Source organism: Plectropomus leopardus, chromosome 23 (assembly GCF_026936395.1).
Source record: "Plectropomus leopardus strain MGB_pleo_1.0 chromosome 23, ASM2693639v1, whole genome shotgun sequence".
NCBI lineage: Eukaryota > Metazoa > Chordata > Actinopteri > Perciformes > Serranidae > Plectropomus > Plectropomus leopardus.
In genome coordinates, this window is record NC_142198.1 from 17425731 (window position 1) to 17439845 (window position 14115).

Sequence of the window (14115 nt, forward strand, 5' to 3'; positions counted from 1 at the left end):
TCTTTTTCTAATATAATTTATTGATGTTTTCACGGTGGCATACAAGTACGAAGCAGGGTGACGCTTAGAGGAAGCAGTAAAATAAGGTAAAAGTTTATTTTTAAAAACAAGGGACGCACCAACAGCACCAATCATTTTTCCCACAACACTAATTCTAAAAAAAATATATATGTACCAGGGACTGCTGAGGTGCATAACTGTGCGTTCACACCAAACGCAAAAAACAAAAAACAATTTGCATTTTGAAACTCACGAAAATTCGCCATCAACAGCTGTGGATGTGCTTACGTTAGCTAGGAGAGAAAAAAAGACTATTTTGCACATGTAAACATTGTCAGCTGTGACTGGACTGCTGTAACACAGAGTAAAAATACTAAATTTATTATAATATTGATATAGAAACTGTATTAAATATTGATCTGTCACATATGGCCAATGCTTGATACACTTAATAAGGTCAGGATCTCTAATTGGAACAAGAAAACCTTTTGGTTTGACGCAGGTTTCATTTCTATGAGAAATAATGCTGCGTAACCCTTACATATGGGGACTATCCCATAAAGACAACACAGTAGGTCTGAGGAGTTTTCCCTGACGGAGACATTTAGTGAAAAAGCAAAAAGGCGGGCGGAACAGCGGAGGTTCTGCTGGGATTCAACCTCAAACCACTGGGGACCTTGCAGATCCAGTTTAAACCACTACATCTTAACTGGACACGCCCCAACTCCATTTTGGTGTTTGACTGCAACACAGAGATATGCCATTTATTGAACACTATGACCACTTGCATTGTTTAAAACACATCGTTTTGGGAATGGGTGACTTTAAAGCGGAGTCCATTTCCTAATCCATGTATTATTTGTGCCTGCAGCTATCCAAAGAAAACAATTTAGTACGCTCAAAGAAATAAATGAGGTGTTGTGGTCATTACTTTCCAAAAAGGTGGGTAGTTCTGGATCATATGCAGCCTACCAAATATGTTGAAGAAAAAAAACCATCATATTCTCTGGTCAGAAACGTTGAAACTGTATTTTTTTAATCCAGCCATCACTCCCAGAGCTCTCCAAGGCCTGTCAGCACTAACCACAGGCCACCCGCCTCCCCAGCAGGCGCCTGCATCTGGGCCGCCAGCCATTTTAGCCAATTTTAGGGGTATTATTAAAGAAGAGACGAGTAGTGGTGGTACACCGTGTGATGTACCTTTCAATCCTAGAAGTGAGAGGTAGAAATTGTGAAAGGGATATCCTTAATTCTTTAGAATTTACAAAGCATGAAATAGCTTTGATCAGACTGAGCTGAGGAAATTAAATTCAGACGTGGAAAAACGGCAGAAAACAGACAAGCCCCTAAATTTGAGAAATCACTGGGTGAAGAGGCTGAGTGGGCTAACTGCAGGACTTTCTCTCATCATGAATAATAAGGATGTGGTCGGACTGGAGTGCGTTCTCACTGGGATTCCAGTCTGTTGATGTCAGTCATTTTGCTCTCGCTCAGAGATGGACACACACACTCCTGTCGCTCCTGAAGGAGTAACTGAGGCTTGTTAGGCTATAAGGGTTAGCTCAGGGCACGGTGGACTGACTTTAATACTAATATTTGTTCCTCCGAAAATAATAAGTAGTGTCTGCGTTCCATCTGGGAGGGCTGGCACACAGAAAAACTATCCTCCAACACACACAAGCACGCACGCACTCACACAAAACTATCATTCTGTCAGCAATACAACTCTATTTCAAGTTTTTCAAGAGTCATCGTGGTGCCTGAGGAACCTTGTATTTTTCCAAAAAATCTCTCTCCCTCGCTATTTCCCTACAATGTAATTTAGTTTCCGACTACATCTTCTAATCAGCCGAGCTTCCAATCCCACAACAGCTTCCTGTGGCACCGAAAAAAGAGTCACACCGCAGTCCCGTCTATCCGCCGTGTTCGCCATCAACCCGCACGCACTCTGTCATTTGCAAATTCCTACTTTTTGATGGTCTGCTTTTTGGTGGAAATGCATGACTGAGGTGCAGACGATGGATTTTTTAGCAACCGATCAAAAGGATCATTTCTCAGTAATTGAGGGTTTTCTAATGTTAAACGGCGCTGACTTCTGCTTTCTAGTCACATTTTAGCAGCTTAGGAGAACCCATGCATTTCAAAGTCATTTAATGTCTGTGTTTGCTGTCCAAGTCTGCGACGAGCCAGGATCTCGAAGACGTAAACGCTGCCTTAGAAATTTGGAAACTAATCCGATAGTTACACAAAACATTTCTGTTGAAAGCTTTGCCCCGAGTATCGGCTATTACAGGGTTCCCATTCTTTTCAAGAGATCATTTTCAGCGATGATGTAGCTGTTATCAGAGTAGTGCTGGGCGAAAATGATGACACAAGTACCCTTAAAGTGATACTGGTACTAAGTACTCCATTTGATACCCATAATGTGACTGATTGATATACCACACTACCGACTGTTGTTGTAGCTACTGTTGTGGTAAGAGCTCAGCGCCAGATACAGAGAGTCACCCCGACCGCACACACACACGCGCCAATGAAAACCAATGTCTAGTCTAAATTTCCTGTGAATAGCAGCATTAGAAAAATGTTTTTTGAGAACAATTTTGACAAGTTGAGTACTTATTTCCCCGAGTGCACCTAAATGTACAATTCAAATTTAGAGTCGAGTTTTCTAGAATTATTGCTTCTGACTCACTGATCAGTTTATCACACCATAACTAACCCCTCACTAGTGGATCACTCTCTGCTGAAGGAAAATAAGAGAATGATGAAAATATTTTCCAGGACAGCACGAGATTTTTCAGGATATTTTATGATTTCCCTCATATTCCATTTGTTTTCCATGACTGGAAAATCGGTAAACTGTTTTCCAGGATGTGTGAGAACGCTGCTATCAAAACTGACTCTGCAAACCACTGTTACTGCGCCTTATTTGGCAGATTTACACTCACACACACACACACACTGACCTGTGTTGGTCCTGGGATGCAGGACAGGACCCTCTCGATGTTTTCCGAGGTCACGTCCACATCGTCCACAGCTACAAGCACGTCACCTGAACACAGCACGCAGAAAAAGAACATTTATGAGAAGCAAACCTTGGTCATACAGTAAACGGGAAATACATAAGAAATAATGCAATAAATCGACATTTAACCACCTTAGGACCAAAAAATATATCAGAAATGAAAAACAAGGGAGGAACTGGTACGTGGATTGACAGTATTAAAACTCAAAGCAGATTGTTTTGCTGCACAGGTGAGCATAATGCAGTCCAACGAAAGGGAGTGAACACTACTTAAAATAATCTAATTGAATGTATTAACTGTGACGTGCTCCTTTTTTGGGTGTTTTATTTAACAGATATAGACAGATGACAGTTCATCATACAATCAGGTCCACTTTCCTCGATCCACCCTTCACAACCTTCCTCTACAACCTGGCACAAGATTTAAGAGAATAATAATTATAATAATAAAACATTCATGCATAAGTTACAAAATAAAAACATTAAAGAAAAATAACAAATTAGCAAAAGGAAGAGGAAAAAACATTTTCAAAGACTGATGTGATGTGCTTGTGCACTTGGCTGTGTAGACCCAGTAAAGGGCCAATAAAGAGCTTCACCTGCTTTAGTGCACAGAGGCTCAGCACCATCACAGTAACGGAGCTATTTCAAGTATTTAACCACTCTAATTGTTCAAGCATGTAGTTGCCCTGCATAAAAGCTTATCTAAACAGTAACTCATGTGGGTAGTCATTTGTGGTGGAGCACGACTGGCGTTCCTCTGTCTGCTAGTAAAAACTATCCGATCATTAGCCCCGATAGAAGAAAATCACTTCAGAGAGGCTTTCAAACAGACAAGATTTCGAGAGAACCCAACCTGCATTTAGGGTTTCGTTCACGCTACCAAACCGTGCTGAAAGTTTCACCAAGACTGGGCATAGTTGCTGCAAAAACACTGGCCGTGAGACGCAACTATTAAACATCCTACAAACATCTTTTGACAAGAGCTCAGTGGTTTTAAAACACAGAGCTAAAAAAATAAAACTATGACAATGATTTGCTTTGTAGTTGTTGCTATGGATTCACCACATTGACAGAGTTTGGGAAAACAAGACGCAGAAAAAAGGCGAATTCTTAAAGCACTTTCCTTCAAGATAATCACAAAGCTATGTAGTTACATTAACAAATCATAGTTCACCCATTTCAGTTACACGGCTACTATTTGCTGACTTGATTAGGTGTTGTACATGATGCTTATTACTGACACTTTGTGCTCTTTTTCTTCAGACCTCTGTGTGTGTGACTGAGGCTGTGTTGTAATAATTGTAGGCTTTGGCAGTGCATTCATGTGGTGTGGAAATGAATGAGTCAGTGCTGGTTCATGACTCTACAGATGACTGTTATTGAAATCACAACTGATGCATAGCTGCATTTTCCCTCTCCTGACGGCAATTGATTCTTTTTGAGGATGGAGAGAGTGCCGTCTGCAGCCATGAAAAGTACTTTCTTTTTTTATCAAAGTAAAATGTTCCTCTAAAGCTCAAACTTTTCAGATATATCCCTCATCTGCTGAGCTGTGTATGCATGTCGCTGCCCAACCCAAAACATCTCGTGAACACTGGAGGGGATGGATTATACCTTGTTAACGTTTTAAGTCAGTATTTGTCAACCTATGTTTTTGTGTCTTAGAGACAACACTTTATCAAACTGGTCCAGTATTGAGCGAGAGTGCTGCAGCCACTAAACAGGCTGCAATGTCACCACTCGAGGCATTTGTGAAACGTTTATTTACATCCACTAAATGTGCTTGTTTCTTTGCTGCTGCGAGGCTCAGATTGTTATTAAAAGCATCACTACAGAGGTAAACCGTTTTATTTAAGAGTGAGATCCTTTTGTTTAATCACAGAAACAAACCCAAAATCACCATAGCCAAACCCACAAGAATCCATTAATTTTTTTTTTTTTTACTGTGTATAGAGCCAACATATTTTTCCGTCTAACTGAATGAATGATTTTTTTGTGATGCTAATACAAGAGACATTTGGCAAAATAATGTTACTGTTTTCTTTTAAAACCACACATTATTTTGAGCATTTGCTATGCAATGTCAGAAATACATGATTCATAAAAAATCTACTTCCCAGATATTGGCATTTTTAAGACTTTTAAAAGACTGATTTAATCAAAATTAAGGCCTTATATTTGGGTTAATGGATTCAATGCCTTTAAGACTTTTTAAGGATCCGCGGGAACTCTGAAATTATTGCCTCCATTAGTCACTTAGACAAAAAAATTATAAAATAGGGAAAAATACCAAAGATACCATTGAAGAAGGCCGACAGCATGCTTTTATTCCTACCCTTTCAGTTACAAAGCATGCACAGTAACCTGTAAATGTTCTTTTAAGGAACAGCCATGTACTTTTAGCTTAGCTGATGTCTTCTTAGAGGTCTCTTCATGTGCCTTTTCAAAACAGTATAGAAGATAATGTGAGGTATATAAAATGACCACTGATGCAACATATTTTTAACTGTTGGAATAATAGTATTACCTATTAGGATTTGGCCACATTTGATGGCCGGGCTGTTGGGTATTAATCCATGAACAGTCAGTCTTTCCTCCTGTCTCATCACTGCAGAGTCTCCTTGTCCTCTGCTCCACGAGGGTCGATGAACCACCCCGAGCAGCGCCTCCAGCAGGCCTCCGCTGTCGGAGAGCGGTGTTGATGAACCTACGAGACGTTTGGGGTTGAGGTAGACGCACACTTCCTTCAGCTGCTGCTGCTGAACCATCACACCTTGTCTCTGACCCGGCTGGTTCTTCAGGATGGATGCTGGAGGCGATGATACGCCCGAGCTGTCTTTACCTCCGTCCTTCCCTCCTCTGCGCTGAGACGGCCTGCGTTTTCTCCTCAGGATCCTGGCTAGCCTTTTAAGTGCGGGCTCCCCTTTAGTCCGTGTACCGCATCGCTGCTTTTTGTTTTGCTCTGTTATGATCTCGGCCTCCTTTTCGCTAAAGCGGACGTGATTGGTGGAGACACCTTGATTGCCATTGACTTGAGCCAAGGCAGCTTCCTCTTCACCCTCACTCAGCTCCAGGTAGAAAAGCTCGCCATTTTTCTGGATGTCATCAAGCCATTCTGGTTCCAAGTCACTGAGAGAAAACAGAGCAATGAAAGACACCAAGAGTCAAAAGGCAGAATAATATGAAAGCAGGGATTTTAAGAATTATTATTAAAATATATTTAACCTTGATTCAGTTCTAACCATCAAGTACCTGCAGCTCCTTTTAACATAGCTTCTACTGTTTATTGTGTTTTAGCTAAATAAGTGTTGTGGGTCCTGTCTGGATGTGATATGATGTGTATCTTTTTAATTGCACATTTTGCACATGCAAACCAATGACAAAAGTATGCCTTTTGCATTCACAGTGCAAAAAAAGAGTATTTTCTGTTCATTTTTTCTGGTGGAGACGAAATGATATGAATTGATATGATGCTTTTTGGTGAAAATGATCTTTTCATGATAGCATCACAATCTTCTCCCTGTCAAACACTGTCTTGACAACTTGGCCAGCCCGTTTCATTCTTCTCAACCTCGCTGTTTCTAAATCTTTCTGATTGGCTCTGATTTTTTAAATGTTTGGGGGTTTTATGCCAGTATTGGCTCTGAAAATGCATCATATCATGAAATGCATCCTCTGTAAATGTAACTGTTATGATAAAATCAAGACAACAACAACAACAAAAAACGACTATAAATATTGCAACACAACTTTTTAGACAAGCTGCCGCAAAGTCAGACATTACAGGCCACAACAATCACAAAAACATCCCACAAAACTCCTTAAGGGACTGGATAAAGCATGTCATTTATTTGGGTCTAAAAAGCTGCACTGAAGTTAAGTGACACAAGTTTCTTCTGAGTAAAATAAACATTCAATGCCTCTACTTTCCACATTGCTACTCATTTCTGTGTCAAAAAGAATTAAATACTATCACTGAAATTTCAGTATTTAGGCAACTGTTGCGTCTAACTTGTTTCCAGATTACTGACAGACATACTGATCCAAAAAATACTGCTTCTTTTAGTTTCATTATCAGATATTACCCTTGTTTATACTGGAAATTACCATGTACAAATTTGATCACATGCCTAACCAAAAAGGGTGGGATTAAAAACTATTTTTTCTTTTGGTTTCTCTCCTTATAACCCCGCTTTGAAGAACCTGTGGTTGGCAGCTTTGATATCCATAAATTTACTGAGGGTGGCAAGCAGCATGCAATTATTTATGTAGGTTTACCTCCCAAATTGAAAACACTCCCCAAAAGCTATGAAAAGCACAGGGGAGGAGCGATGGTGAAATGTGTGGAGGGGCTGACACTCCTCTTTGGCAAAGCTGGGCCACATACTGACATTTACAAGTATTTGCAACTATTTTTTGACTTTATGTGTAAATTAACCATCTAAAGCAGCCACATACTACAGAGAATTGATTGATTAGACCTTGATGACTGTTTAAGGGTCAAGTTACAGCATCTGCTCCTCCTGAACTTTTCTGTGGACTAACTTGTTCATTCATCTGCTACCATATGAAGCAACTTCAATGGGTCTCGTGCTGTCATCTGCACGTGTAAACTGTTTGTTTGTTTGTAGTCACGGAGTCAAATGATCTTACTCAGAGTAGTCGGAGCTGTTGAAACTCGGCGATGTGGATTCACAGTCACTATCGCCACCATCTTCTTCCGTTTGTCCGCTCCTACGTGTTTTTTCGGTACACTTTCGCGCGTTTGCAGAAGCCATTTAGTTACGAAGCGTTTTGATTTCCCGCGCGAACACAAAATGCGTCTTAAAAAAAGCGAAACTTTTATCAGAAAAACGAACGGCGATGTTCGCTCGCCATGTTGGAAGCATCTATGAGCTCACCGGGGTTGTCACGTGACGTAAATACGCCGGATCTGATTGGTGGAGGGTGCAGTTGCCCCTAACAACGCAGAAGCTTTCCGGGCAGAGCGTTCTATGCTGTCTGGCATGGGGCGACCGCGTGCCAGTTTACCTGGCAGCACGAGACTCTCATCCCGTTAAATAATGCAGAAACCACACAGACAACACCTGCTCGTGTTATAGTTAGCGGAAAATCCAACTAAATTTAACCCTAAAGAAACAAACACTAGAACACTAGAACAAACAAAAGATAATAACTACAATTAAAAAAAAATCAAAACTACATCAAAACAAGACTTTTAAATTGAATAACTATTACGCTAACATCCGACTTCCAAAAGTATCTTTAAAACAACAGAGGAATGTTGAATTTGTGGATGTAATGACCATTAAATGCCTGCTACCTCACTGTTTACACCTTTAGTTTTTATATTTTCACGTTTCTGTTAACTATGCGTTATATTTTGCACCTCAAAGCTAATTTTGTTGTTTTGCGTATTACTGTTAGCTATTTTGTGTTATATTTTTCACCTGTTTACTATTTTTGTTGTATTTTGCGCCTTACAGATAGTTATTTTGCTACAATTTGCACATTACTGTAAGTTAGATTTTATATTTTGCAACGTACTGTTTTCTCCTTTTTTAATTTCTTTTCCTATGCTATACACCTATTGTATTTTATATTCGCTAAACATTTGCCTTTTCTTCTCTGTTGTGTTATTTTAGTCCTTGTATATTGTTTTATCTCATCTCAAATTGTGAATTAAATGCACATTTTCGCTGTCATTTTGTTTCCCTCCTTATCTCCAACTCCTTGCACACTTGCACGAGGTTTTTAAATCCCCTCCGGTATTCAGTAAAGTGCCTCTGACCAAACAAAAGCGCACTTTAGATTTGCATAAAAAATAGAAAATAATCTTTATTCATTTGACTGTGCCATAAATAAAAAACCGCTACAGACCTGTAAAGGAGAACACTGCGAATAGAGTCGAAGTCCTCCAAGTTTTTAGAGAATGAACCTCCATCTATAGAAATGTTAAACATCATTTGTGTGTCATGTTTTCGCCGGGCCAACAACGCTGCGTTAACTCGTCCACTTCATGAAGATGCGATTTAAATCTCCAAAACGTCCCGAAGAAAAGCTTAAAAACAATTTGTCTTCAGCCACCGACAAGATCGACATTAAATCCTCTGCTATGTCCCGTTAAGAGTTTCTGACCGCCACCTCTCAGGCTCAACACCACAACGAGTCCTCCTGCAGTTTCTCACGCCAATCACCGACACAGAGGAGGCTCAACACCAGCGCTGTTCAAATGCCCGACAGCCCCATTGGTGCTTTTTGTGTTCAGTTTTGAGCGTTTCTCCAGGCCAGCGGAGCGGAATTTGTCCCAGCAGTCTTGTTGGCAGGTGGAGCAAAAACCCGCCTCCTCTGGGCGACCAACAAAAAGCTCAGCAGACGAGCCCACAGCGTCAAGCCTGGCTGAGGAAAAAACCCTACGTCCACACGCGTGTCCCTGGCAATAATCCCAACAACAAATCACACTCTTAGTGGTCAGTAAACGCAGCAATAACGTTTTATTTGGTATACGGGTTGCTTTCATGCGAGGCTGCTGCTGCAAAAAGAGTCATTTCCATCTATTAATATCCTGAAAGGAATGCCCTGCATCTGACACGTTATTATGCAAGCTAAAAAGTTACTCCAGCTGTAAGTAAGTTATTTAAAAAAGGAGGCTATTAAAGCACAAAAATATTAAGCGAGGCGTCGATGTGCACGAGGTTTTAATCTTTATTTTTAGCACTCACTCACTTTTTTTTCTCTCTTGCTTTTGATTCCTGAGCCGCTGTAATGTGTGAATTTCCCCGGTATCCTAATACTTTAGTATTCAGGTCTTTACTTAAATAAAAGTACCATTTTATCACACTAAAAATCTGACAAGATGATATCATTAAAAATAATCCAGAAAACTGAATGCTTCTTTCAAGTATATATCTATTACTCCTTAATTATGATTACTTTGCTTACTTTACTCATACAGTACAAATATAATTAATTTGAAGTAAAATCCTGCAATCCATTTTTGAATACATACAAAATAACAATTTAAAAGAGATATTAGCATTTTTAGATTTATTTTAGCTCCTTTTGGTAGTTTGCTCTATTATATGCACCATATTTTATAAACCCATCATTTGTAAGAAAAATTATAATCTACAAAGTTACTATTGCAAATAATACATAAAATACAGTTGAGAAATGGAGTGGGTGGGGTTTAAATTTACAGTATTGTACAAAATACTTCAAGTTAGTAGCTGACTACATGTACCCAACACTATATCTGATAATAGTTGGAAAAGCATTGATTTATAATAGTCGGTGTATCTGGTCATCACTACCACAAAACCATAAATTATGGATATATAATACCACACAGTACATAAGTCATTGAGCAGACTTAGTGGTAAAAGGTACATTGATTTTTGACATTATTGCGCCACCACTCTGATCATACTCCGTCCCTCATTGTCCCCAGAGGAGACAGTGAACGGTCATCAAAAGCAGAAAGCATATGAAGTGAATCAAGTCTCTCTGCCCGCTTCGCGCTCAGGACGAAGTATCACCGACTCTTCATCGTGGTTAGCGAGACCAAACACTTTAGAAACACATTTCTCAAGTCAGTAACTATAGAAATGATCCCTGAAAGTATAGTCTTAACTTCTCCAACGCTCTTGCCCAACTACTAATACGACAAACGTGCGCGTCACCGTCATGGTGCTAACATCCAAACACTTCACACCAGATATATTAACTGCAAAAATGATCCCAAATCACATTGAAACGGCCAGACAATGCACTGAACCACAGTATAAACAAACATCTGCCTTTGAGAACAAGATATAAGAACATTTAAAAGCATCATAATGACAATTTTTCCCACCAAAAACACATTTTAACTCGACTCTTCTAACTACATAAAGCGCAACATATAAATGACAGCTATTCCCAGGATAAAAGTTTCTATAAATTGTTAAAACATGTATAAAATATATTTATTTCGAATACCCACAATGCTGTGTGGTAATATATAACTTTCAAGTCTCTCATTGGCTACTGTGATGCCGCATGGCATGTTGTTAGCCTCAAATGCTAACAACAATAAGAGTAAAACCATCTGTTTTAAAACTAAAATCATAAACAATCTTCACGACTCGTGTATTGGCTGAATGCTGGAGTCCAACAATGTAAAACTACACAATGACGAAATTATAGCACCAAGTAAAAGACGAGAAAATCCAATTTTAACGTTAAAAATAGTTAAACAGTGACGAGGGAGATGTGCATCACTTTTTGGCTTCCGGCTACAAACAACACTACACGATAGTTCCCGCGCGTGATCAAACATCGCGGGATTTGATGAGATTTTCAAAATGTCTAAATAAATAAGCTTGTTTAAGAAAACTTGCAGAACATGTTTTACAACAACATATAAATACAATGAAATACTTTAAGCTATAAAAGTTGTTTTTGTAACAATCCAGGAAAAATACTTTCTTACTTATTTGAAATTTAATTAAACATTTAGCTGTTCTGTTAAAGATTTACAGCAAGCACAAACAAAAACAACAACAACAATATAATATGGTTTATCTAATTACTAAATGTTCTCAAGCTTTTTCAGTTTCTTGTCCAGTTTGGTACGAGTATCATTGTGTCTTTTTATTTATTTCTAATGTTGTACTTAATTTATTTTTTTGTGTTTAAATGCCTGCTGTACACTATAATAATATAATTACACTTCAGATAAAGAAAATAAACAGAAAATATTGTTTAACGCTTCTTTATAAGTTTATTATTACTATTACTGTTGTACTGCTGTCTGCTGGACCACAGAGTAGAAATCAATGGCTTTTTTATATGTTAGTTTTCCACCTATAAGTAAAGTTGTCATCCAAAGTGGTGGGCCAATTGCAAAAAATCAATAAATAAATAAACTAAATAATTAAATAAATGCAATAAAATGTGGTGGCTTGTAAAAGGTATACTAGCCCTTCAATGCTGGTGCCGAAACACGCCAAAATACAACACCACCTTTCTGTTTACAATAGTTTTTAGTGGCATTTGTGTAAAGTTCAACAATCCTGTGTGTTTTTATTAAGACTGCATGTTAGTTTTCGTTCAGAAATGCTGCATTCACTGTAACATTAGATGGTATATTTTAAAACGTAGAATTAAATTGTCCAAAAAGCTAAAAAAAAAAAAGAAAAAAAAATGTGTGTGCTAACTTAACTAGTTAGCGCTAACGTACGGTTTTGACCTTTAACTTAGCGTTAGCCGACTTTTTAGCTCTGGCTAGCATCGTCGGTCCACCACGACCGTAACACATTTTTAGAAGACACACGACTCACAAAGCTTCATCTTTCTATCGTTATCAACTTCAAACTATTTCATGTTTGTAGAAACACCGTGAAAATGTTTATTTTTATAAGACAGCGTTAAAACTAGGACGCTGTTGCGCTAGTTCAATAAGCAGATGCTAACGCTAGCTAACGTCACTTTTAACTGAACAACCGTCTGAACTCTTTATTTTGTCTTAGCTAAAGTCTCTCCGCACCCTCACAGAAAACGCAAGACGCTTAACACGCTACACGTGTTTTAACTATATATTCAATGTCGAAGATATTTTAAAAATAGGCTAAAATAAGAAAGGATTTACTCACCACCAACCGCCATGTAAAGTATTCCTTTAGGAAATCGCGCCGTTTTGCGCATGCGTAATAAAGACAGGAAGACCTTTTTTCCCCCTTTTTTTTAGTCGTAGGTTATTTTTATTATTATTATTGTGTGCTATTTTCGATCCGACTGTTAATTATTTGGTGTAATTTCCAAAAAGACTTAAAAATGCAGCTTCAATTATAATAAGCTGGAAAGTAACATTAAAGATCGGCTGTGTTGTAACTAGTTACAGTTATTACATTAACAAATCAATGTATTTGTAATAAGTTACAGTTACTAAGAGAAAATGTGATTAAATTACAAATACTATCCAAAAATGTTTGTGTTTACAAACATCTCACACATTAATAAATATACTTTAATTAAAAGGTTTATATGTTGAATAAAACATTCATTTTGTTGCTCTACATCTTTTTTTTTCCCCTTTTTTAGGCATATTTTTGGACAATGTGTGCCAGCAAAGCCCTTGAGACAAATCTGAGCTTAACATTTATGCATTTATGTTTTTAAGCCTTTTTAGCTTTATTGCCCTGTTTAATACATTGGTTAGAAAGTGATAAAAAAGTAATCAGATATAGTACGTTACACTATGTTGATGAAGTAATCAAAATAGTTATGCAAGGTATTACATTTTAGACTAGTAATCTTTAACCTATTACATTTCAAAAGTAACCTCTCCAGCAGTAAAGGTTGGGAAGAAATCATTAAACTATTTTCAATTTGTTATATTTAATGCAATTACTTGCACTAACACTGCAGTGTGGAAATACATTAGTTTATGTCATTTGATTTAACATGCAAAGTGCTTTTAACTAACAAACACACACAAAACAAGGATCAAAGTACAAAATATACATATGTAACTTAAAACAGTGGAGTAAGACATTATCCAACAAAAAGTATGTGTACACAGAACCCAAAAACTGAAAAATACAAGTAGAAAAACAGCAAAAAAGGAAGCTGTTTAAGTGGAACCTAGTACTATTTAAGAGTACTAAGATTTCTCTTGTTTTACTGATACTGGAGTACAAAGTACTTTAGGAGGCGTGTAATAAAGTCAGACAATTGTCCAAAAGAGAAAATTAATGGCACAAATTAATATAATTTCATATATGTCCAATTCAATTGCAGTTATATCAGCATTACGCTGCCCTCTGCTGGTGTGTTGGTGGAAATAAAACTACCCCACTGCTACTAATCCAAAATACTGAATGTTTTAGTAATTATTTTAAACATCAAACAAATACCAAAAAATCCCCAATATTTGGTTAATGTCCGCCTGAATGGACAATATTGTCTTCTTTTTTTAAATTTCTATATTGTACACAAGTTCATTTACAGAAATAAATACGGATACATAGAAAATAAAATAAAAATAAAAGAAGAATTTTTGAAAATAAAAAAACAAGCAAACAAACAATTAATAATGACGT

General features: G+C 37.8%; 1 protein-coding gene and 1 non-coding gene across 3 annotated transcripts in view; both read right to left on the reverse strand.

Moving 5' to 3' along the window:
- The window catches only part of intu (inturned planar cell polarity protein), a 36673-nt gene extending 27093 nt beyond the window's left edge, over positions 1-9580 (reverse strand). The window contains exons 1-3 of one of the 2 annotated variants that reach the window (XM_088073323.1): positions 8912-9580; positions 5559-6160; positions 2970-3055 (exon numbers count right to left, since the gene is read on the reverse strand). In XM_088073323.1, the coding sequence (XP_087929449.1) occupies positions 2970-3055; positions 5559-6160; positions 8912-8997 (774 nt within the window). In that variant the 5' untranslated portion in view covers positions 8998-9580. Of the gene's footprint in view, positions 1-2969; positions 3056-5558; positions 6161-7684; positions 7973-8911 lie in introns of those variants that run through there. The other variant, XM_042512731.2, reaches the window with a different exon arrangement.
- Positions 9581-10444: 864 nt separating this feature from the next.
- On the reverse strand, positions 10445-10661 carry LOC121962545 (small nucleolar RNA U3). The gene has a single exon (XR_006107130.2). It is a non-coding gene; the product is annotated as a small nucleolar RNA U3 (small nucleolar RNA).
- Positions 10662-14115: the final 3454 nt, after the last annotated feature.